The sequence below is a fragment of the Gorilla gorilla genome, chromosome X (genome assembly GCF_029281585.2).
Source record: "Gorilla gorilla gorilla isolate KB3781 chromosome X, NHGRI_mGorGor1-v2.1_pri, whole genome shotgun sequence".
Classification (NCBI taxonomy): Eukaryota; Metazoa; Chordata; class Mammalia; order Primates; family Hominidae; genus Gorilla; species Gorilla gorilla.
The window spans coordinates 55,440,316-55,462,444 of record NC_073247.2 but is presented as its reverse complement, the minus strand read 5'-3'; the positions used below and the strand labels follow the sequence as shown (position 1 = coordinate 55,462,444).

At 35.8% G+C, this 22,129-nt stretch overlaps 1 protein-coding gene across 19 annotated transcripts in view; it reads right to left on the bottom strand.

Moving 5' to 3' along the window:
- KDM6A (lysine demethylase 6A) overlaps positions 1-22,129 on the bottom strand; it is a 235,507-nt gene that overhangs the window by 36,533 nt on the left and 176,845 nt on the right. For 4 of the 19 annotated variants that reach the window (XM_004064043.4, XM_019019413.3, XM_055376773.2 and 1 more), the window contains 9 exons: positions 21,803-21,929; positions 16,687-16,785; positions 16,324-16,543; positions 15,634-15,768; positions 15,026-15,181; positions 14,369-14,464; positions 13,036-13,137; positions 11,963-12,358; positions 5,422-6,200 (listed from right to left, as the gene is read on the bottom strand). In XM_004064043.4, the coding sequence (XP_004064091.1) occupies positions 5,422-6,200; positions 11,963-12,358; positions 13,036-13,137; positions 14,369-14,464; positions 15,026-15,181; positions 15,634-15,768; positions 16,324-16,543; positions 16,687-16,785; positions 21,803-21,929 (2,110 nt within the window). The remainder of the gene's footprint in view (positions 1-5,421; positions 6,201-11,962; positions 12,359-13,035; positions 13,138-14,368; positions 14,465-15,025; positions 15,182-15,633; positions 15,769-16,323; positions 16,544-16,686; positions 16,786-21,802; positions 21,930-22,129) is intronic. The other 15 variants (XM_019019416.3, XM_004064041.4, XM_055376776.2 and 12 more) reach the window with 7 other exon arrangements.

The window sequence follows — 22,129 nt, the reverse complement described above, 5'->3', positions numbered from 1 at the left end:
TTTTAGGAAAGGAGATGGATATACTACTGTAGAGTAAATGGTTACTATTTTGAAGAAATTGAAATATATGAACCATGTATTAAAACTGTGCTATACAAGAGCATCTCAAACTAATTAAATGTGGCACCAAAATTTAAGCCTCTACAACATACTGGACATTGAGAGATGAGACTAGAAAACAAGGTTTGACAGATTAGTAGAATTCTGTCTCTGTCATTTACACAGTTCTGTAACAATTAAAAAAGAGACAAATGAGAAAGTAAAACAATGGAAAATGTTGTTGCCAATATTTTAAAATAGAAAAGAAAAAGGTGGGGCATGACTAAGGGAGCTGACAACAATTCAATCACTTGAATGTTGCAATTACAATTTTAGACATGAAAGAAGCAAAAGTATTATAACTGCCTTTTAATGTATACCACTGACCACTGCAACATTAAGATAAACTAAACAAGAATCAGATTTAAAAATAACCAGCACTTTAACTACATATATGGAAATAAAGGGGTATCCAATAGTGCATTCAAGTCATACCTAGCAGTTTCTTATTGTGTTTGAAATGCTGACTACCTGCCTATTAAGGTCAATTTTCAAACACATAGGAATTTCCCTGAAGGAACTGATGGTATCTATAATGCTCTGCATAGCAAATATAAGCTATTTCCACTTAAAATATACTGACCAATCCTAATGCAAAGGGCAGGGCTGTGATAACAGGAAGAGAGTTTATCTTCTATGTAAATGTCCAACACTGTTTACAACACCTCAAGCCAAATAATAAAACTTTCATATAAAAATCCAAAGTGGAGAAAGGAGTTGAAGAAAGAAGCAGATTTTGGACCAAAACAGCATGGTACTGGTACCAAAACAGAGATATAGACCAATGGAACAGAACAGAGGCCTCAGAAATAACACCACACATCTACAATCACCTGATCTTTGACAAACCCGACAAAAACAAGAAATGAGGAAAGGATTCCCTATTTAATAAATGGTGCTGGGAAAACTGGCTGGTCATATGTAGAAAGCTGAAACGGGATCCCTTCCTTACATCTTTTACAAAAATTAATTCAAGATGGATTAAAGACTTAAATGTTCGACCTAAAACCATAAAAACCCTAGAAGAAAACCTAGGCAATACCATTCACGACATAGGCATGGGCAAGGACTTCATGACTAAAACACCAAAAGCAACGGCAACAAAAGCCAAAATAGACAAATGGGATCTAATTAAACTAAAGAGCTTTTGCACAGCAAAAGAAACTACCATCAGAGTGAACAGGCAACCTACAGAACAGGAGAAAATTTTTGCAATCTATCCATTCTGACAAAGGGCTAATATCCAGAATCTACAAAGAACTTAAACAAATTTACAAGAAAAAAACAAACAACCCCATCCAAAAGTGGGCAAAGGATATGAACAGACACTTCTCAAAAGAAGACATTCATGCAGCCAAAAGATGCATGAAAAAATGCTCATCATCACAGGTCATCAGAGAAATTCAAATCAAAACCACAATGAGATAACCATCTCACACCAGTTAGAATGGCGATCATTAAAAAGTCAGGAAACAACAGATGCTGGAGAGGATGTGGAGAAATAGGAACACTTTTACACTGTTGGGAGTGTAAACTAGCTCAACCATTGTGGAAGACAGTGTGGAGATTCCTCAAGGATTGAGAGCTAGAAATACCATTTGACCCAGCAATCCCATTACTGGGTATATACCCAGAGGATTATAAATCATGCTACTATAAAGACACATGCACACGTATGTTTATTGTGGCACTATTCACAATAGCAAAGACTTGGAACCAACCCAAATGTCCATCAATGATAGACTGGATTAAGAAAATGTGGCACACATGCACCATGGAATACTATGCAGCCATAAAAAAGGATGAGTTCATGTCCTTTGCAGGGACATGGATGAAGTTGGAAACCATCATTCTGAGCAAATTATCACAAGGACGGAAAACCAAATACTGCATGTTCTCACTCATAGCTAGGAACTGAACAATGAGAACACACGGACACAGGGTGAGGAACATCACACACCGGGGACTGTTGTGGGGTGGAAGGCAGGGGGAGGGATAGCATTGGGAGAAATATCTAATGTAAATGACAGGTTGATAGGTGCAGCTGGCCAGCATGGCACATGTATACCTATGAAACGAGCCTGCACATTGTGCACATGTACCTTAGAACTTAAAGTGTGTATATATATATATATATATATATATGGCAGGTTTTGGAATGGATTTAGAGGTTATCCCATCTTAAATCCTTTTGTCTCATTTTTGAAATCTCTCTGAGAAAGTCAGAGTAGGGGGATATTAATTGTTACCCAATTATTTAAAATATTGGCTTAAACTTACTTTCAAATTTACTCATGCCATTTGGTAGGCAGAGAAATGGTGAAAATGTGCTCTGTGATAAACCCATCTACACTTTAGTTATCCTTTGTTAGGAAGCTCCTAGACCAGAGATGTCAAGTCTCTTGTACCTGTGTTACTTTCCCCTTGAGTTCTGGACTCTTGCCCAGCACAGGCCACCATCAAGAAAACACAGAAACGGCAAACAACATGACACCTATCATTTGCATTCTTACCTTTTTCTCTATGCCTCAAAAGATTTTTATCTCCAACTTATCAGAGCACTTTTTTGTCTCTTCAGTAATTGGGTCCTGGATTTACTGGAATAACCTAAGTAACCCCAGGGATCTATAGTGTTTTGATGAATCTAGCTGTTTACAAGATACACACATATATATAAAATTAAGTCTCCATAATAAGGCAAAATTGCCTTTTCAAGTTAAAAGCTGAAAATAAAACTATAAAAATGTACTTAAATACCCTGAAATAAATGTTTATATATGCCTGGAAAATGAGATTGAAGATTATAATCTTTAATACATTAAGAAACACAATCAACTAAGCACCTATAGCATAAAGCTTTATTAATACAAACTTATGAAAACTGCTACTATACACAGTTTGTAACTTGGGGAACAGAACATAGCTCCATGGAACTCTTTCTGACAATATTCCTCCTTAGGTCCCACGCAGTTCATGATGTTAGTTTTGGACCTCCAAATCTTCCCCATTTTCTAGCAACTGTCCTGAGTCTACAGAGAGTGGATGAGAGGGAAAGCCCCTGCTCCAGCAGTTAGAGCAGCAGTACCTAGGAAACAGGACAGAGGCCCCAGCAGATGAGTGAGGAGCAGGTAGAAGACAGTCAAACTGGCAGCGAATCAAGGCACTGTCTAAGGAGAGCCAAGTGTAGCATTTAATCTGAACACTCCCTATTTTCTGTAGGCCCAGAGTTGAACTGAATGACAGCGTAACTTCAAAAAAAAACTAATATAAAAACCTATAATATAAAAATTTCTAAAGAAACAAATTTTAGGAACTCAAGAACCTCACTATATGCTTTAGAAGAATTTCATTTAGAGATCATTCAATGTCCTTTTAAGTTACTGACCTTAAAAAATCTTGTAAGACAGTTAAGATTAATTACAGCAATCACCATGTTGTAGGTCACTAAGGAAAATGCTGCCAACAACGTGGACCCAATAAAGAAAAAAATAAAATATAAAAAAGGATGTAATTTCTGCCCTAGTCTATGTCAGAATAACAGCTAAATAGTTAAAATTTGACAGGAAATAATGAAATAGAAACTAACAGAAATAGAAACTAATAGAAAATGAAACAGACACCAGCTGGGCACAGTGGCTCACGCCTGTAATCCCAGCAATTTGGGAGGCAGAGGCAGGTGGAACACTTGAGGTTGGGAGTTCGAGACCAGCCTGACCAACATGGAGAAACCCCATCTCTACTAAAAAATACAAAATTAGCCAGGTGTGGTGCTGCATGCCTGTAATCCCACCCAGCTACTTGGGAGGCTTGAGGCAGGAGAATCGCTTGAACCCGGGAGGCAGAGCGTGCAGTAAGTTGAAATCGCGCCATTGCACTCCAGCCTGGGCAACAAGAGTGAAACTGTCTTAAAAAAAGAAAAGAAAAGAAAAAAAAACACAGACCAAAAGGTATTTTAAACACTCAAACTCTTTAAAGAAAAATAACTATAGTGTAATTTATAGTAAAGTTCTAGTGTCACAATTAAAGTGATAAATTTAAATTAATTAATTGAAATTTCTTCTCCATACTCCATTGCTCCTACCCCACATCCCTCCCAAGCAGCAAACTTATATATAAATAAAATTTAATTTCACCTCAATCGTTCATCAGTGACAAACATTTAACAGTAGACCCAGGATACCTTCTAATAAAATAATCTGAACAACAGAAAAGATAATCACACTTTTACATAACAATAAGTAAGACATATAAGTACTAGCAACTGCAGGAAGAGGTTTATATGGCTATAAACAAGAATTGTTTTGAACTTTAAAATGTAAAAGCTATATTAAATGGTCAATGTAGCCAAACTAGAACTAATGTTTATATTTTCTATTTATAGAATGGTTATTTTCTATATATCATGACAATCTACAACCAAAAAAAGATCTTTTTAAAACCTACTATGTCTGCTCAAACTTAACATTTAATGTATCAGAAAATATTACAGAATTATTTGTTTGTTCCAGTTATGTTAACTAAATTTCATTCAAGATTTAGTCACTTATAGAGGACAACAACCACAAGTAAATGAGAAAAATTACATATGTGTCATATACAATGAAAAGGCCAGTAAGAATCTGTATGTCCTCCAAATATCAGAGAAAGATGATGCTGCCTGATCCTTTGATTCTTCTTTTGTGGGACAGAGGAGGTTCATTTCTTCATAAATTTCTGAGGCCCTGCCCTTCCTAGACTAGCAGAATATGTCTGGCTCCTTCCAGAATGGCTGACAGTCTGTCATGTCTCTCCACTGCCCATTGCCCCTGACCTCTTCCTTCCTCTTCTGCCTGCTTTATAACCTCTTCTAGATTCAAATAAAACAATCCAGTTTTCTCAATTGTAAGCAAAGACCAGCCTTGATAAGTGATGGGGTCCATTCCTAGCCTAACATTTAATAGGCTCTGATCAAAAAAAAAAAAAAAAAAAAAAAACCATACGGTTTTCCAGCCTTGCTGTATTTGGCCAAATATGATTTAACCCATTCTCTTGTTTAAATCCCCAGAGCGAAGTCAATCACACTGAAGCTGACAACCTAGTAACCGGTAGAGGGCAGTAACAGCACAATCAGACACACCCACTCAAAATAAGCAATTTACAGGAATACTTCTCACATCTGATTTGACTACAACATCTAAGCATAACAAAGCTTCTGTCAAACTCTTAGATGAATGACTACACCATCTTTTGCTTACTTCCCATATCTTAAACGGTCCAAATTTCAGCATTCTGATCATGCCAGTAGTCAAACATTTTCACTTTGATGAACTTTCCCACACTAACCTGCATGCCTTCAGAACTTCTGCTGAGCTGGGGTATATAGACACAGACATTGATGGTATGATCTGTGGACTAGGTTTGTGGTTAACCAGAAGCAGATCTGTTTTCATGGGGCTCTGAGATTCTTCCATCCCTTCTCCATTAATTGTGTGTAGCCCACTGTGAGGGCTGTTAAGGCTGGTAACACTGTTTGTGGTTGTCTGCTCAGTGGATTTTGGAGAAGGTGTTGCTGTGGAAATGGCTGAAGATGGTGAAGAGGCAACAGAGTTATCAGTCTTTGTATGAACAGCTGGGTGGATGTTATTGACTTTGTCACAGGTTCCAGTACCCACATTGTTATTGGCTTTTCCCATCAACAAGGCAGAGAGCTGAGGATTGTCTGAACTTAGTAAACCTGGTGACTTAGAATCTCCATGGCTAGGACTGCAAACAGCATCTGCCGTCATCTGATGGACATGATTAGGAAGTCCCTCGACACTGGCAGTGCTGTTAGGTGTCTCTCCAGTGTGCCTGCTTGTTTCAGGCACCGTCAATATGTTTCCTGAAGGCTTGCTCTCTTTGGTTAAGGTAATGCCTTGTTGTCCACCTGAGGTAGCAGTGTGAGAGGAGAGGTGATTGAGAGCAGCCCCCTGTGTTACTGAATTGCTAGGCAGGGTGGGATGTCCGTTCTGATTCTGAATACCAGAGCCAGCTGCCTGGAGATGCTGGGAAGGCCCAGTGGAAGAGAGAGGTCGTTCACCATTAGGACCTGCCGAATGTGAACTCTGACCTTTGTGAAGCCCCTAAAAAGAAAGAAAAATAGTTTAAATCTAATATTAAGCAAACTCAGAATATACAGAATTTAAAATATTAAAGAGAAAAGCCACTAAAAATAAATATCTAACTGTATAAGATAATTTGACCCAAGTCCTAAAGTTATCAAAAAGTACCTGCAACTTAGCTAATCAGTATTTAACATCTTTACAGAAATTTTTCTTCCTTGCTATCTAAAATGACTCCATTATTAGTGTAGAATAAACTACTTCAGATGAAGCATTACAAATTTTAAGTTCCAATATACATATTTTCATCTCTAAAATCAGACATGGATAGACATGTATCATCATTAATAATTAAAAGCTATGACCATGGATCAACATAAACCAACTCTCACTGGTCTGTGATCTGTTAAAAGATTAATATAGAAAGTGAGTTCATTAAGCCTTTAAAATTATCATTAAAATATAATCTTCTGTAATTCAAATCCTATTGTTAAAGTAGCTATCCTCAAAATTAAGGGCAGAACTATTAAATCTATGAAAATATTTCAAAAAATACCTAAAGTTTCCCCATCTATCCATCCACACATATTTAGAAGACTAGATAGGCTTGGTGCAGTGGCTTATGTCTGTAATCCCAGCACTCTGGAAGGCCGAGGCAGGAGGATCGTTTGAGGCCAGGAGTTCGAGACCAGGCTGGGCAACACAATGAGACTCCGTCTCCACAAAAGAAAAAGAAAAAGAAAAAGAAAAAGAAAAAGAGAAAGGGAAAGGGAAAGGGAAAGGGAAAGAGAAAGAGAAAGAAGAGAGAGGAGAGAGGAAGGAGAGAGGGGAAAGAGGGAAGGAAAGCAGGCAGACAAGCTAGGTGTGTTGACAAGTGTGCCTGTAGTCCAGCTACACAGGAGGCCAAGGTGGGAGGATCTCTTGAGCCCAGGAGTTTGAGCCAGCAGTGAGCTAAGATGGTGCCACTGTACTCCAGCCTGGGTGACAGAGCAGAACCTTGTGTCTCTCTCTTTTTTTTTTTTTTTTTTAAAAAAAGGGGAGAAAAAGACATTTTAAGTCTCCACTAATAACTTTGAGATAAACTTTATTTTTCATCACCTGAATTTGAAAACTTAGAAAAATACACTGCTACTGTTAAAGCAATCTGAGGGGGCAGTATACTACCAGTTAATAGAAGTTTTAAGACTAGAGGAAGATCACTTAGGGCATTTAATAGAATGAAAATATGATAACTGGAACTAATTTTTACCTGAAATTTGCCTCTGGTGTCACAGAGAAACTTCTTTAAGAAGAATATTTTCATTTCATTTTACTTACAAAATAATTAAATAGGACAGCCAATTTTTCAGCAACACTGATTAAAGTAACATTGGAATCATAAAACGAGTTTACATTTGGAGTTGAGATCACTTCAGCAACAAGGTTAGAGAATTTTGTCAGTAATAAGCTATAAAAGAATAAAACTATAGCTGATGACAAGATATTTATATACTAAAAGGTGCATTTAATCATCTAGTTAAAGTCAGCTAGCATGCCCCTAAAATCAGTTTCTGAAGCTGAAAATTTTAAACTAATGTTTTTACTCAATAGGCTTATCTACCTAAAAAACTAGATATATTAAAAGTTGATACACATTGGCCAGGCGCAGTGGCTCACACCTGTAATCCCAGCACATTGGGAGGCCAAGGCAGGCAGATCACCTAAGGTCAGAAGTTCAAGACCAGCCTGGTCAACATGGTGAAGCCCTGTCTCTACTAAAATACAAAAATTAGCCGGGCATGGTGGTGGGCACCTGTAATCCCAGCTACTCAGGAGGCTGAGGCAGGAGAATCACTTGAACCTAGGAGGCGGAGGTTGCAGTGAGCCAAGATCGCACCACTGCACTCCAGCCTTGGCGACAGAGCCAGGCTCCATCTCAAAAAAAAAAAAAATAAAATAAAAATAAAAAAAAAAAAAATACACACCAGTGAGTGTGTAAAGGAGGGCAATTAGTTGTAAATGATTTAATAAGTAACAAAGTTCAATCATAATAAAGGAAGGTTGAAATTTGTAAGTTACATGAAAATTTCTCATAAAGCAAAAACACTGCATATTATAATCATATCAATATTTAAAATATTATCCAAGAAAGTCTGGGTAGGTGAGTTAAAATCTCATCAAATGTAAAATATTTAATTCAGAGGCCAATTATTTAACAAATACACTGATTACAATATGCAGACATGTGACAAAGTAACTATTTTATTACATCTTCTCTATCTGCAAATCAAGGTATTTTAAGCTACAAATTCTTTAGAGTACTTGCTGAATAATCACCTACAATTAATATAATTTTACTTTCATATCTTAAATTATACCCTTGCTACCAAAAGCAATCTGAATAAACCCATTCAACACTGTAATGTAAATTCCTCCCTTGATCAAAAACTAAAAGGTAGATATACCATATAGGTCTACCAATTGTCTAGTTTTCATTACAATTTCAAAAATTATTCAAATAGGTTTGTATAAGACAAGTTATCAAAAAGACCTCTTTAGAGTCTATGATATTAATACCATATATCAACAGCAGAGACAGAGGCTTCCCAGCTGTAGTGATATGCAGAAACTTCATTTGGGAAACTTTTGACCTGGAATCAGTTCAACATCATTTTCTAAACAACTCTCTCAACCTCATTACTTAAATTGTAAAGCTCCTACAGATAATGGCTTTGAAGGGCGTGTGAAGCAAAGGCTGGGGGCTCCCTGCTACTTAGTATGGTAACTTACAGAAGCCTCGTGGCCTGCCAACTGAGGAGTTCCTTTTTATTAGAATTACGAATTACGTTTTTAAAGAATCCCACATTTCCAAAACAGGGTTAAGAGAGTATTGAAAACTTCAGCAACTAAGTGAGCCAAAGAAGTAGATGTGAGAGAAAAGAAAATAGAACTATGCTTTACAATCATAACAAAGGCTTTCACTTATTAACTGCCAGTTATACCTTAGAACTATGATAGGCATTTTAACAAAAATCTCGTGTTATCCTTTTAACAACTGTTTAACGCTTAAAGACAATGAACCCCCAAAATCCCATCCTCTCACCCATTCTAACAATTCCCCTTTCTCCTTTGCCATTTTCTCCCTCTCTACTGAATCTTTCCCATTGACTTTTACTGTTATTTCTCTCATTTTAAATTTAAAACAACAAGACAACAACTCCTAATCCCATTTTCCCTGTCAGCTACACCCGGTTGTTGTTGTTCTCTTTTATGCCACGGTATATGGAAATGGAAGCCTTGGCACTGTGCAGTGTGTAGCCCAAACAACTGTAAGCATGTGTGCTGGAACTGTCTATACTTGCTACTTCAGTTTTTCTCTGCCGATTTTATATTATCTTGAAGCGAACTACAATTAGGCTTTTGCACCCCAACAATCCACTGAAATTGCCCTTATCCAATGGTCAGCATATCTTTTCTGTAAAGGATCAGATAGCAAATATTTTAGGCTTTGTGGGTCACCCAGTATCATATATTATTCTTTTTTCACAACCCTTCAAAAATATCAAAATCATTCTTAGCTCACGGGTTATAAAAAACACAGGTTGTGGGGTAAATTTTGCCTGTAACCTGTAGTTTCCTTACTCCAATAATGTCAGCAAATATCTCAGATGGTCAGTTTTCAGTCCTCACTTTATATGACCTATGAGCATTATTTGATCATGTCCTCCTCCTTGAAAGACTTTCTTCATTTGGCTTCCAGGGCATCACTCACATTGTCTTTGATCTCCTACTCCATCACAGGTCAATGTCTTCTATTCTTCTCTGCTAGTTCTTCAATTTCCTAGCCTAATACACTGGAATGCCCTAAGGCTCAATCTTGAGTTCTTTTCTCAATCTGTTCTCACTGATTGGTGATACCATCCAGTTTCATCCATCCTTCTAGTTGGTCAGGCCAGCTGGGACTCCTTTCTCACACATCACTCTATATCAACTAATCCTGTTGGCTGTACCTTCCAAATATACCCAGAAGCTGACCACAATCTACTACTACCACTCTGGGAGCCATCACCAACTTTTAACCTGGATTACAGGTATAATCTCTAAATTGGTCATACCATTTCTACTTTTGCCTCTTTCAGTCTATCCACAGAGTACCAAAGAGGACCTAGTCAAAAACAAAGTTAGATCACATCACTCCTCTGTTCAAAATCCCCTACGGTTTCCTGGATACTCAGAATAAAATCCAGTATCCTTATAAGGCTGATCATGATTTAGCCATCCTGTTTCCAGCTGGAGGACATTTCTCTCTCTTCTCACTCCTTGCCTGTCCTGTTCTGCCATGCTTGCCACCTTGATTCTCCTCAAATGTGCACAGCACAATCCCACCTTAGGGTCCATTGCTCCGTGCTGCTCCCTAGACCTGGAACAATCTTATCACAAATAGCTTCAAGGCTCACTCCTGTAACTCTCATCCAAATGCTATCTTTCAGAGAAGCCTTCCCTGCCCTTCTGATTTATAACTGCAACTCTCCTACCACCAATCTCTAGTATTCTGCTGTTCCCTTTCTATTAGCGCTTTTTTCCACAGCACTAATCACAATCATCATCTAATGTTATATATGTATTACTTATTTGTTTACTGTCTATTTACCTACACCAAGTAGAGACATCTCAGTATATTTTCTTTATTGATGTATTCCCAGAGCCTTGAGTAGGAAATGAACCTAGTAGGTACTCAGTATTTCTCTAAGAATGAATAAAGTACTAATCACTTTAGATCAGGGTCCCACCAAGGATATTACTTCAAGAATAAACTTAAAAATCTTAGAAAAAGAACTTATTTCAGTTTTATCAGTAATATAAGACTAACCGACAATCAGCCAAATATTTCTCTTTTTAAGTCAAATATTTCTCATAGTAAATTAATAAAAGTACAAGCAATTTGGCTATACATATTGAAATCATTTTCTTAAAGCTTACTCTTTGGCCCTTCAGTTTCACCTCAGCGAGTACCCATATCATGGAAACAATCCAAAATATGGGAAATACTATGCACATAAACATTCAGAAGTAAAAACTCAGAAATTAAATGTCTAACGAATGTGCTAACGTTGAATAAATTATGACCCATTTCCTTGACAAAAATAATGTGCATGCAATTCATTACTCTGTTTCAAAAACTTTAGCGGATCAACTTTGCCTTCAAGATAAATTTGGCCTCTCCCTCAGCCTCTTATTTCACCCTCCCCTCTTCATAACCTATCTTCTAGGCACACTTCACCAGCCCTCTCCTCCCCTAAACTCTAGTTTCTGGAAGACTCTAACATCTTGGTTATGTGCTCTCCGAGGTACTCTGATAGAACTTTCCCACCAAAGTCACACTTCACAGTCATTATGGTAAATACTTATTCACTAGTCTTTTTCTCCCACTAAAGCAAATACCTAACACCTAGTTTAGTGCCTGATCTTAAGTAGGCAGTTTATGCAGAAATGAACTAAGTAATATTACATAAATGTGCTTATGATGCCACTGTAAATTAATGGTGCATTTTGGGTGATTTATATGATCTATTTTCTTCCTTTGTAAATTTGCTAAGTTATCTATGTCGGTAGAGACTGTACAAAGGGAACGAAGATATACTCATGTATGTACATAATGAATCACAATGTAGTAACATTGTAGTGCCACAAAATTCTTATAAAACCAGTTCCCCAAACACTTCTTTCTTCTTCTCTCAAAGTGTATAAAACCCAGTAAAAACATTTATGTGAAAAGCCAACAAGGAAGCTAGTCCTCCTATTACCTGAGTGGAGTTAGATAGTTGGTTTTTCCACGGCTCCTCTGCGCTGCTGGTCAGGTTTGTGCGGTTATGAGGTAGAGTGAGTGCGTTTCGCTGCAGGTAAGGCACGTTTCCATTACTTCCACTTCCTGTTATATGATTATTGCCTATCAAAATAGTGTCTGTACTTCCCAGCGTTCTTGATGTGCTACAGGGAACATGGCCTGCAGAAAAGGGTCCATTGGCCAAAGGCTGCCCAGGGCAGGCAGGACGGACTCCAGGCTGAGAGACGCTAGGCACTCTGGTCAGAGCAAGCTGTGGCTGCTGGCCAGAGACTGAGTTTGTAGGCAGTGATGAGTCAGCTGTTGGCCCATTAGGAATTCCAGTAGATCGTACCTGTCCAACTCCTGTTGGTCTCATCTGTCAAAAAAACAAAGGAAAAGTAAATGCTGGTTGTGTAATCTATAGGGAAGAGAATCTATAGGGGATTCTCTATGAATCCCCAGATGAATATGAAGATGTATAATTAGGGAATGTGTGATTTTACCCAAATGCTTAATTTCTCTAAGTTGAGAAATACATACTTTAAAAACAAGAAATTGTATTTGTTCATTTTAAAATAAACTTCCTTGAAAAAGCGGAAGTCTGTTTCAAAAAAAAAAAAAAAATCCCATTAGTAATGACAAAAGGAAGCAGCTGAAAATTACAGAAAACAACCCCGAACTTATAGGTCCTTCTCTCAATCACAAAAGAGGGGACATCTCAAAATTTCATTCTGTTACATATATGCCAGATCCTGTAAACTAAATAAGCCCTAAAAACCTTGCCTCAGTACTAGATAATGTAAACAAACCCTTAGAATACATGTGAAATATCATGTAAATAAATAAAATACAAAGTATCTTCTTCAAAATTATAGTTGCTTTTGTCTAAAAATCTCCATCAATTACCAGTATTTTAAAATACAGAGATTACTAAATTCTGTCAAATATCAGTAGAAAGTAAAAATGAACATAAACATGCTCTAAAATGACATTAGAGTCAATAAAAATACTCAAAATGCTAACAAATTTCAGGGAAAAATATGCTATACACACTTGGTGTTGTTGCATTAAGACAAACTGACTTTCCAGCTGTTCCAGCATCAGTTTCTGTGCTGGATTTAAATTATTTCTATTTGCGCGGAGCTGTTCCAAATGCTAGAAGAAGAACAAAAAGAGAATATAGTCAAAGATATATTTAGGAAATAAGATCACTATTCTAAGCAACCTTTCCCTGAAATGACTAAACTCAGAACCACTATCTGGTCAAACACACTGTCTTCTGACCAACAGTCATACACTCCAAGATGAAGTCCTTTAATAAGCTTGAGAAATATAAGAATGAACTAAGCATTCATCTGAACAAGATTTACTATGAGTTCTTTGTAATAGATGGGCATGATATTTTACTCATCCATACAGTATTCTTAGGTATTCACAGAGAAAACTCTTGAAGCTTAAAAATATATTGACAAGTATGCTAAAAGCAGCACTGTCTGGAATAAGCAAAGTCTGAAGACAACCTGAATGTCCGAAATTACTGATCTGCTTAAATAAAGGTGTTACATCTATATAAAGAAATATGATGTAACCATAAAAGAACAAGGAAGCTCTTCACATATTGACATGGAAAAGTCTGTAAAATACGTTGTTAACAGCAAATAAGAATCCTATCATTTGTGTAAAAAAGAAGAAAAATAATAATACATGTGAGAAAGGGGGGGATGTATATTTGCTTGTACATACATAACATACCTCTGGAATGATAGATAGGAAATTAGTAATACCAGCCGCATTTTGAGTGGGTAGGGGCCAGAGTTAGAAGAAAACTTTACCCTATATACCTTATATACCCTATATTTATACTTTATGTAGTGTAAACCATGTCCTGTTTAAAAAAAAAAAAGAAATTAAAAACAAGAATGAATGATCTTCATTATTCTGGTAAATGCAGGCTCATTTCACTTTGGTGCATTTTAATTGAATGTACTGCCATTTAACTTATAAGAATTAATACTTAGGGCTGGGTGCAGTGGCTCACACCTGTAATCTCAGCACTTTGGGAGACTGAGGTAGGTGGATCACTTGAGGTCAGGAGTGCAAGACCAGTCTGGCCAACATGGCAAAACCCAGTCTCTACCAAAAATATAAAAATTAGTGGGGTGTGATGGTGCGTGCCTGTAATCCCAGCTACTCTGGAGGCTGAGGCACAAGAATAACTTTAACACAGGACGCGGAGGTTGCAGTGAGCCAAGAGTGTGCCACTATACTCCAGCCTGGGTGACAGAGCAAGACTCTATCTCAAAAAAAAAAAAAAAAAAAAAATTAATACTTGTTTGCTACCTCTACTCCTTTTTAGTAAACAATTTGTCAAAAACATCTTACATACCTGTAATTTCTGTGGTGTCAAACACCATGAATGAGCTTGTTGCTGTACTGGAGGATGTGACACAGCATGTCCACCACTCCAATTGTCAGAAGTATTCTGAGGAAAATCGATTTAAAAAAAAAATTAAAGAATATTTGGTTAAATCCACAGTTAATAATAATGGTTAGAGGAGGCCAAATGACTATGAATTGGAATATTTACATGTTAAAAAAGATGTTATAACATTAAATTCTTTAAAAAATAATTTTACATGCATATTAAACTTAGAAATCATACATTTAAAAATTACTGACTCTTTAATAAGCCACCCAAAAAGGCCCACCCTCAAACTATGGCCCAAACGGCTAGCCTAAATACCACACTGTCCACTAGATCCAACATTAAATTTATTTCAAATGTCAGTAAAAAGTGATGATGAAAAGTGTGCTGGGATCTTAACGGCAGGGAGATGAATAAAATGATTTGATGAATGCAAATTTATCCCTACTTTCTATACTTAATATGATACTAAGGGTTTGGGATGGAAAAACTCAAACCTTTCACTCTTTGATGTCCACAAATTTAAAATAAAGGACAGGAAATGTTCAAACTGCACAATTTCAGGGCAGCTGAAACTTCTTTTTTGACTGGGATTTTCTATTTCTCTAAAACATATACCTTTGTTGGACTAGATGTTCTTTTCCTCTTGGCAGGACTGGACAGGTCATCTACTTGGCTAGAAGGAATCATGTGTAGTGGCAAGGATTGCTGTGAAATTGGTGTTTGACTGAGGCCTAATACAGGTTCAGTATTTGGATGATGAGGTTTACATGCCTAAGAATCACAGAAGGAAGACAAAAATAGGGTTCTATATATTCTTAATTCATTCCTTCAAATTATAAAACTTTACAAGCTGCATACTTTTCAAAGCTATGTGGACATCGCTGATTGCAATGATTGAAAATCAAAATTAAATGATTCATCAATGGAATAATGTGTACCTTCCTTTCAAAAACTTGCCTTAAAAATTAAACAAACCACTGTAGCATTATTTTAAGAAATCTCCTTCAAAATCATGAAAATGCACAAAGGTTCTAAGTTGGTACCCCAAAATCTCTTCCCATATTAGAGGGAATTTTATTTTGATCTAGATTCCCTTAGCAATTAAATCAAAAGGCTTTTCATTACTAAAAGCCTCCTGTGCTTAGTAAATTAAGCTTGACCACTAGAGAATTGAAAAGAACCCTTAAAGCTGGGCACCTGCAGAACATAACCCAACTTCTCACCTGCTGTGCTGTGTTCATGGCACCCTGCCTGGAGGTAAGCTCTGCGGGAATTGGTAGGCTCCACGCCTCCTCAATACTAGGAAGTAATTTAGTTTTATTCTGTAGACTACCTTGTGGAAGGTTACACAACTGAGCCTAGGAAAAATTATGTAAAAAGCAAATTTAACACAAGCCTACTTGAGTAAGAGCAAGTCCACTAAATCTTCCTAAATGCTATAGCTAATTGTTTTTAAAAGAAAATAGATTCTAAATTTGGGGCTTTAGAAGACACTAAGTATAAACAGGGTAACCGGAATATAAACCTTTGTGAGAATCAAAACAAAGCTGAGCTCTGTTTTCAGAGTTCTCATAGCTGTCTTCTCAAGAAACTCCAAGCAAGAGTGAAAGACTGTTTGTGTTTTCTATAAAATGCTATGACAACTTAAAAATGTAGACAGTACATAGAAAAAAATTATGTAAATTAATATGCATCAACAGAGTAAATGTGCAAAAGAGCATCTTTAAAAATACTGCATATCTTACTTAAAATGAAAAGTAAAATAATATTACAAGCTATGGTATGTTTACAAAATATGGAAACAGATTATAGACATCAAAACACAACTAGACAAACTTTCCAGCCACCCTCCTTCTGCCTGAGTGTTCTGGGGAAATATGTGGCTTTAAAAAACTGCTATTTAAAAATTTTACCTGTAAATACTTAATTCGTGCTGCAAGTGCAGAGGTATTACTACAACTTTTGCTTCTAGTTGCATTTAAGTAGCATTTAATGGCATCCTGAGGCTGGTTGCAGGATTCATAGAGAGTGCCTAGGTCCATCCAGGCTGCAGCATGGCCATGGTCCAATTGTACAGCACAAATATAGGCCTGTAAAGCATCCATGGGCTGATTTTGCTGCTGATATAGCACACTGGAAAGAGAAATTAAGAAAAAATAAGTCAACTCAGAAGAACTGCTTGGTTTTATAATAAATTTAAACTATGAAGTACTATATGTGATGCAACCATCTTTGTATATCAATTAAATTACTACTATTTTTATACAAAGGCTTACCCTATTGAACACCATGTATCTGCACTTGCTTCTGATTTATCAATAGACTGCCTATAAGATATAAAGGCATCCTGAACTTTCCCAATACTTGAATAGCACCTGAGAAGGGAAGGGAAAAAAAAAAAAAAAAATCAAGAGAATTCCATTAATACTGAAACAAATTAATTGGCTGAAAGCATGGACTATATATCACAGCAAATTTTTTTAAAACCCTAATAAGTTAATATATTTATGTGTATGTGTGTATATACTTGTTAACTATAATGAATATTATAATTTTCCCTCCAACAAACCATATTATAGTCTGTCTTATAGGTGCTAAAGAGCATGCTGCATTAATGAACTCTATTAAAATGATTAGGGGACATATCACTTCAATATTGTAATACTGAGAGCTGCATGCACATGTGCACACACACACACACGGCACTCTTCCACTCTTCCACTCTTCTTATACAGCTTGACCTCTAGTTTCCTATATGGTCAAAATACAGAGTTAAAAACAAAAACACTATACGTTGGTAAGATTTGCTGTATCAGATTTCAATTTTCCTTTCCCAAGTAACAACACTGAGGGCAATAATTCTTTAATTCATAAAAAAATGCACATGTAAGACACAGTTAATCTCAAACTAAGTATCAAAAATAGTATAAAGTAAAAAGTAAAAATAATATAAAGTATAATATTTTATGACTAGTAAAGTTAGCAAGGTAAGATTAATGATTCAAGGACTGTAATTTTCTTAATGTGAATATACATGATGGACGTGATGGATACACAGATAACAGTTGAAATTATAAATACTGAAATTATCTTCTTATTCTTGGCACTAAAGGAAAAAGAAAAAAAACAAAAACCCAGTCCCTATTTTCATGAAGCTTACAATTTAGTTGAGGACTGAAGATACATTAAAAATGTCATGATGTCATATCAAATGGCCAGTATAGACAATAATTAGCCTGAGAATTTAGGATAAGAAGAGACCATCATATACTGCAAGATTTAGGAAAGGCAAAAAAAAAAAAAAAAGGGGGGGGGAGGGGGGAGAGTAAGAGTAAGGGATTTGAATATGTAAAGATGCATATTATTTAGTGATTCCTAATTGCCAGCCAGTATATGGCACGTTTGCCAAGCAAACAAATTGGAAAGACAACACAAACATATACATACATAAAGTTTTTCCAATAAATGAATTAATATTTATGCTGTAATTCTCTTATTTTGGATATTATTGGCTGACAGTAAATTGCAAAAAAAAGGTTAATGTTTTTACTTGCCCAAACACCGTATTTCTATCCTCATAATTATTCTTTGAAATTTTACTGATTTATGTAACCTAAAATTCTAGGAACCACTGATTCGGGCAGAGAAGATGAGAAAAGGCGTTTTAAATGGGTTTGAACAGCATGAGCAAAACCTAATGTATATACAAGAAAGCACAGACACAAAACAGTAGAGAATTTTAAATCCAGCCAAAGATTACCCTAAAGTTTGCTTTTCTAACAAGCAGAATAGCACATTGAAAGCACTTTATAGGAATATTAATTTTCTAACAATATGTAGGGCAGACTGAAAGGAAAATAGTTATGGACAGTGAAAAAAGAGGGTGGCTACATTCACTGGTTTGGAACAGGCCAAAATTGGAGTGAAAGTACTGGAAGCGGCAAGAAAAAAAAGATAAGAGAAACAAGAAACCAAAAGATTGATAAAGGCTTTGTGATTAATTGATTAGATGTTCACAGGGTGGGGGCTGTAACTTAGTATTTAACCTTGATAAAAAGAAAATGGTGATCTTTTGGCAAAAGTAAAAGGAGAAAGAGCTGGTCTGGGGAAGAATATGGTGAACATGGTTTGAAATATGCTGACTTTGACATGATGTGAGGATATTAAAATGGGAAATGTTAAGTAAAGAATAGGAGATGTTGTCTTGGTGTTTAAGATACGTTTAAATGTTGAAATCTAGATTTGGAATTCATCCATATGGAAGAGAGGCTGTAAAAACACAGGACACCTACAAGGGAGATGTAAAAGCCTAAGGAATCACTAATCCTGTGGTTTGAAAGATGTAAGAAATGTCCGTGATTGAGACAGAGAAGGCAGTTTCAGAGAGCATCTACAAACTGTTTTATGAAGGAAAAATTCATAAGAAGAGATCAGCAACAATGCCAAACAGGAACAGACACCAGCGTGAAAGGGAATGCTTAACAGATAGTAGAAAACATGCTCTTCTGTAGTTGTTGTGAAATCAAAGCCATTTCAGATTTATAGACAAATTTGCCTAACTGCTGGGAGAAATAAGCAGTTCTTTCCAAAACCAATGTTTTAACATTCCATTCCTACAAAGTCAAAGTAGGAAACCAATGTGCCCAAATACAGATGTCCCACTCCAACCATCAACCACTTTTCCTCTAATAAAAGTAGGTTCCTCTGAGACAGTCTCGTGTAACTAAAAAAGTCCTGGGTGAATCTAGGGTCTAATCCCTGCTCTCATACTAATTATCTGTGATTATGAACCCACTTTCTAAATCTTTGAAGTGACAGGATTTACAAGGTTAACTAGATGACCTCCCTGGTCCCTCCCAGTTGTAATATTCTATAGTTCTGTGATAACACAGTCAATGATTGGTGCTAGCAAAACAGAATATCACATTACAATTTTACTTTGAAATACAAGTGCCAAATGACAAGCAAAGTCCATCTTCAACACAGACCTGAATGCAGAGGTTAATAGAAATCCTAACAAATATTAGTGTCATCAAACCCCAAAATTTCTTACTGACAATTGAGGTCTTCATTTGGAGCTTTAAAAACTTCTAAAACATAATTCATTCATAAAATGTTTCTTACAAGAAACAGATTAGAAGCAACACATTAGAAGGCAGTGAAAGAGAATATGAAAGGTCTAAAAGATTTAGAATTTTATTATTACAGATGGAAAATAATATGTCTAAAATGATAACCTTGAACCCGAAACCAAGTTAAATTGTGATAAGTATCCTTTATTTAGTCAGGAAAAGTATATTGTATATTTGGAAAAATTTACCCAAAAAGATTAAATTAAAAGCATCATAATGTTTTACAATGTAAAATTAGTTAACTGGAAAAAAATAAAATACTGCTCAGTGAAATACTGATGATGAAATACTGCTCATCGAAGCTGAAAATTACAGCATGACTATGATAGTTAATTCTACACATGGTTCATTATAATTTTATGTTTAACTAGAATTTAAATTTAAAAACCTATACTAAAAAGACATCTACACACTACTGTATTAAACTATCTTAGGTCAGAAGGAACATACTTTCTAGTATACATTCGTTTTAATCTATGCTAAAAGAAATTTTCATATATAAATCTGAAAACAAGAGACAGGCACCTACTGTTTCCCAGTTCCAGACCTCCTTTACAGTCACTATATAAAGCCTCACACTCCACAACACTAACAGTAATAGTGCTAGCTCCAAAAGCAAATGGAGTTTAGTTAGTTCATGTCATCCATTTATCGAATAGCCACTTTGTCAGGCAAAAAGATACAAAAATAATAAAATCCAGTTTCTGCTACTGTAGAAGAGAAACACAAAATTTTGGACCCTCCAGCTTTATTTAGAAGCAACCCAAATTAGGCTCTTTTACAAGCCTGGGGAGGGATTAGGAAATCCTCACCAAAAATTAGATACCTTTTCAGTCAACTCTTATTGTATGTTAATAATGAGTTAATCAAATGTTTTTAAAATTTTTTTTCCTTAACCTTCTAAGCATAATATGAGTAATCAAATATTTTTAGGGAAGGAACCATATTAATATTACTTTGTCTCATACAAACATACTTTCCTTAAAGGAAAAATGAAGCCATATAATTAAAATTTAATGTGATTATATGGCAAATTTACTTACAATCAAGTATTCTATATAAACAATAATAGAACAAAACTTAAAATTAAAACAGGATAATTTCTAAAGAAGTCATAAAATTGGAACCTTTAGAGCAGGAAGATATGTAACAGATCAGCTAACTCAGGGTTTCTCAACTACAGCATAATTGACATTTGGAGCCAGCCAGTTCTTTGCTATAGAGGACTGTCCTGCGCATTGTAGGATGTTTAGCAGCATCCCTAGTCTCTACCCACTATACGAAAGTAGCACACTTCACAGCTGTGATGAAAGAAATAAATGTCTCTAAACATTGTGAAATGTCCTTGGCTGGGGTAAGGGTGGCAAAATAGCTTGCCCCTGAGGACCACTGATCTAATACAATTCTCTAATACGTTAAACAAAAATTGAGGCTTTAAGAGGTTTAACTAAACCATCCACAATTCCACAAACAGTAGCTGAATCAGGACTTGAATCTAAGTGTCCTGGCTCCTGGTACATTGATCTTTTCACTATATCATGAAAGCGAAAAGTGATTAGGAATCAAAATACAACCTGATGATAGTCTAAAATTATAATCTATCAGATACTTATGCATGAGGTATAGTTCAGATCATCACTAAGCATAATTCAGACATTCAATGGATAAATAGTATGGAGAAATGGTTACAGACTTGCAGAAAATGATTTTTGTTACATGACACTTCTCCATTCCAACAAATCTAATAATGTATTCACTTTCTCACTGTAAGATTTCAAGTATAACTGTGATTTGAGATTTACTATTATGTCAATTCTAAGGTAAATATCATGAATCAAAATTATATATTATAAAGGTTCCATAGACTACCAGTAGTCATCAGGCAGATGAGAAATTAATCCTGTTTTATAAAACAGACATATAGAAAAAAATACTGGAAGTCTGAAGGAAAGGCATTTAAATACTTCATTAAAAGTTACTATTGGATAAGACTTTTTTAAAACTAGCAGTAACTCAAATCAAATAAAAATCCAATAACCAAAATAAGAAACGTCCTGCTAGACCAGATTATGCTATAAAAAAACCACCATATTTGGAAACTTTATTTTGTTGTTTAACTTTCAGGAATCTTGGTTAATAATGTATTTAGAAGAGAAAATACACTGATCAGGTTAGATATGTAAACTAACATTTTAAATTGTAATTCAAATCTCTTAGCTGGAATAGACAAAATCAAACATAAATGTCTGGTAAGTCTCACCTTCCGAGGAAATACCAGGACTGGCCAGAATTAGGATCTGCTTCCAAGGACTTTTGGAGATACTGAATAGCATAGCTTTCCTTGGTGGCTTTATCTCCCAGGAGATCTACAGTGTGATGCATCCAACCTACAGTAAATGATTTAAAAATATTTACATAAATGACTTAATTGTTCTTCTATGTTTAAGAATACGAAGCAGAAAACAAACCAAAAAAGTACTCTTTTCTGTCAATTTATTAATTTAGTTTGGAGTACATATTTCCAAAATTTAGAACTGCCAATTCTAGCCATTAAGAAAGTCAGTTTCTCACAGTAAGGTACTGTAAA